General features: G+C 44.3%; 1 protein-coding gene across 1 annotated transcript; it reads right to left on the reverse strand.

Moving 5' to 3' along the window:
• Positions 1 to 470: 470 nt before the first annotated feature.
• On the reverse strand, positions 471 to 3262 carry LOC311058140 (uncharacterized protein; the record flags this gene model as incomplete). The annotated part of the gene is made up of 5 exons (XM_084075455.1): positions 471 to 633; positions 1271 to 1424; positions 1537 to 1674; positions 1806 to 1875; positions 3071 to 3262. The coding sequence occupies 4 exons, from the start codon at positions 3260 to 3262 to the stop codon at positions 1351 to 1353; spliced, it is 474 nt and encodes a 157-aa protein (XP_083931581.1). The 3' UTR covers positions 471 to 633; positions 1271 to 1350.
• Positions 3263 to 3535: the final 273 nt, after the last annotated feature.

The following is a 3535-nucleotide window of genomic DNA, read 5'->3' on the forward strand; positions in this document are numbered from 1 at the left end:
CCATACAGACATACACGTACCATACACATGCAAACATGGATTATGACACTGTCTCACACATCATGTGACATTTTTGTCTGCATTACAATAATCACATATCCAGAGGCCATACTGGTACGCCTAACACCCCCCACCACGCGCACAGACACACACGCATATGGGGGCCCTGATCCAGAAAAGGTTGAGAACCACTGAGATTTTAAACATGAACCTCCCCAGCCAATCGAGTCAGCGGCAGGCAAGCCAGATCCAGACACAGTATTGACAGTGCTGTTAGCCACTGTCAATGCTGTGTACTGGCACCCACAATCTAGCTCACCCACCGCTAGCCCGACCAGCTGAAAAGGTTGAGAACCACTGAAAAATCTGAACCGTACATGAACAGCAAAATGTCACATGTCAGATACACTGTGCAAAGATAAAAGTGCAAACTTTTGCAAACTTTGTGCAAACATCCAACAGGAGAAATGGACGTGGAACCAAAAACATGGAGGTAGTCTTGAGGCATCAAACAAAAACAAAGGCAAATGGCAAAAACCTCTGTTGAGGAGATGGCATATGTCAAAATCCATTCAGGCAGGAGGTCTTAACCAGCAGGTATCCATGGAACACAAGGTTGGAAATCAGCAACATCTGTTAGGGCACAAAAAAAGAACACTATAAGTATTGAATGCTGATTATGAGGTGCAGGTGGGAAACAAGCAGAGAAGCTCAGGTATCTACAGGGCTGAGAATTGGGGACAGTTGTGGGAATGGGTGGGGCAGGTGATGAGGAAAGGTGTGGACAGTTAGATGGCAGGTCTGGGGAGGTAATTGGCCTTGGGAGTAGTGACATCCAGAAACTGCCCTGTGATCCTTTCTTCTTACATTAGTTGACTTTCCCTTTTCTGAACAACACCTAGTAGGTATTGCTTTTGCACAACTACTTACACAGGAGATGACAGCCAAAGAAGTCAATAAGTGCACACCATATTCACTTACTAAAGATGTATTTGAAGAAACATGTTTCGGTTAACTATGAAGGTCAGCTAATCGAAACCTTTCTTAAAGAAATAAATACAAATAAAGTGTAACTGAAGACAGTGTTCTAGACCACTTTTCTTCTGAACTCCTAAAATCAGAGCATGAGATAGAGATCTAAAAAACTAAATTATAAAACTGTACTGCTTTATTGTGTGTAAAATATGACCTAAGATGGCAAAGTACATATTAAGAATTTCATTCATATAGTGGGCAAGAGAATGGTCCAAATTCTTTGCACATGACTTACACTCAAAGCCAATTGAAGTCCCATCAGTCGCTTCAGGAGGGAGGCGACGGGAGGACAGACCGAATTGTTCCTCTTCTCTCTCACCTTCCCACTTTTTTGGCCGAGCAGCTTGGTTGTTTTGGTGCCAGTGGTTGGGTTGATCCCAATGAAACATCTGCAATCACAAATCACATACTCTTTATGTAAAAGGTGCACTCACAGCTGCTCTACAAGAGAGCACATCTTTCGAGTTACACATGATGGTTCTACTTCAAGCAGAAAGGTACCTTTGTATGAACTCCAGAGTGTAGCAGGCGTGCCTCTGGTACATAGAGCTGCCATTCCAGCCAGGAAGTTGGTTTGTGGAGCCACAACGACCTGCCCCTCAATGCTCAGCATCCACTGATTGGCTGTGATAACATCACCTAAACATAATTAGACATATGGTTTGCATGTTAACAGTGTTTGTCTGTTGCTTTCCACATACTAAAACATGTCCTCCATTAGTATTAGTATCTGCAATGCTTTAAAACAGATTAGAAACTGTATACACTACCTAGGACAATTAGACGCGGAGAGTCTGGAAGGTTCATTGTCCTTTCGACATCTGCTGCTGTTGCCAACACCTAAAAGACAGAAAACATATATGTAGTCAGGGTAACAGCTTCAACTTGGGCATAACACAAGTTTACAGGTGTACAAGAGTGAAATTATCTTTTGTACAAGCTACCCACACATTCATTGTATTAATAAGAAAAAAATGCCAAACAAAACAGAATTCAAGTATCAAATGAAACTAAAAGATATACCAAAATTAAATACAAAATAAAGACATCGTCAGACTCATGCGCAAGTAAAGACAACACGTAGCAGCAGATATAAAAGTGGGTGAGAATGGAGTGCATCTACAGTATAGTCACATAAAATGACAGTGCTGCTGCGAGGGCACGGTAGCGCCTGCAGTCGGTAGCGCTGTCACCTCACAGCTAGAAGGTCCTGGGCTCGATTCCCGCCGGGGACGCTGTGGGCGTGTCTTCTCCTCCGCGTCATCAGCGCCCATACCCTAGGTGGGATTGGCGAAAGGGCCTACTCTGTGTGGAGTTTGCATGTTCTCCCCGTGTCTCTCAGGGTAGTTAATACCCTCACAAAAACATGCACTAATGCTGGTGGCTATAACGCCTCCCCCATGACAGCCGGGGCGCCTGATGGAGGGGAAAGGAACTGGTTGGAATAACGTGTTCCTTCCACACGCTACGTCCAGGGAAACTCCCCCCTATCAGGTGACAACAAGGTCAGTTGGCTCTCATGCATTGAAGGAGGCATGAGCTCGGCCCTGGCCTCCCTAGGCTGGCGAGGAGAGTCTAGTGCCCAGGATCACTTAGAAAATTGGCACCGGGTGGAAAATAAGGGTTACAAAATTGTGGGATAAAAATTAAAGTAAAAACAAAACATGACAGTGCTGTGCCAGTATAAAATGACACAGCATCTAAAGGCTGGTTTATACTTAGTTGCACATCAGTGTCATGCACCAAAAATAGCAGATCTACACGCTCAGAATGCATCACAATGCACACGTTCTGAGCTTATAGATCAGCTATTTTCAGCGTTCAATACTGACATGCAAGTATAATTGAGACGTAAGCAGGGGCTCAGCACCTGTTCAGCAGCCTGACAACCTTGCTGTGGAAACTGTCCCTGAGGGTCAGTTCATTCAGCATTTAATGCTGCGATATCGCCTGCCTGACTGTAGCAGAGTGGGCTGATTGTAAAATACACAATATGAATGTCAAAAGCTTTAAAATATGATAATTTCATACTCACATCTGCCTGCAAAATGAGTCCATCTAGGTCTTCCTTGAAGTGTGCCATCAGCAGTAGGATCACACATGGTGATGGGTCACAGTTTTCTTCATGGTCGTACTTCACCAGGATGCGCTTGACCTCATCAGCATTAGACTTCTGCTGGAAAAACCGAAGGATCAGCTTCTCTTTTTCGTGCATAGCCTGCTCCATTTTATCCAGGATGCCACTGTCTGTGAGTAATTGGAAATGGCTGTACAGCTACTTTGGTGTGAACAGATATGGCCACTCATTCTTCAGCTCAGAAATCGAAGGAGATGGGCTGGCATTGATGTTTTTTCTTTGTAGGTAGTAGGTTTCTTGCATTAACTGAGTCATATGTCCTCTCTCTGCCCCATTTGGCTCCTTGGTGCTGTACATGTCTTTCATTTCCCTCTGCTTCTCTTTGAGACTCTCTTCAGTTTCATCAGGTGGACAGTCAGGCTG

The sequence above is a fragment of the Gymnoscopelus microlampas genome, assembly GCF_963454915.1.
Source record: "Gymnoscopelus microlampas genome assembly, chromosome: 13".
Lineage (NCBI taxonomy): Eukaryota > Metazoa > Chordata > Actinopteri > Myctophiformes > Myctophidae > Gymnoscopelus > Gymnoscopelus microlampas.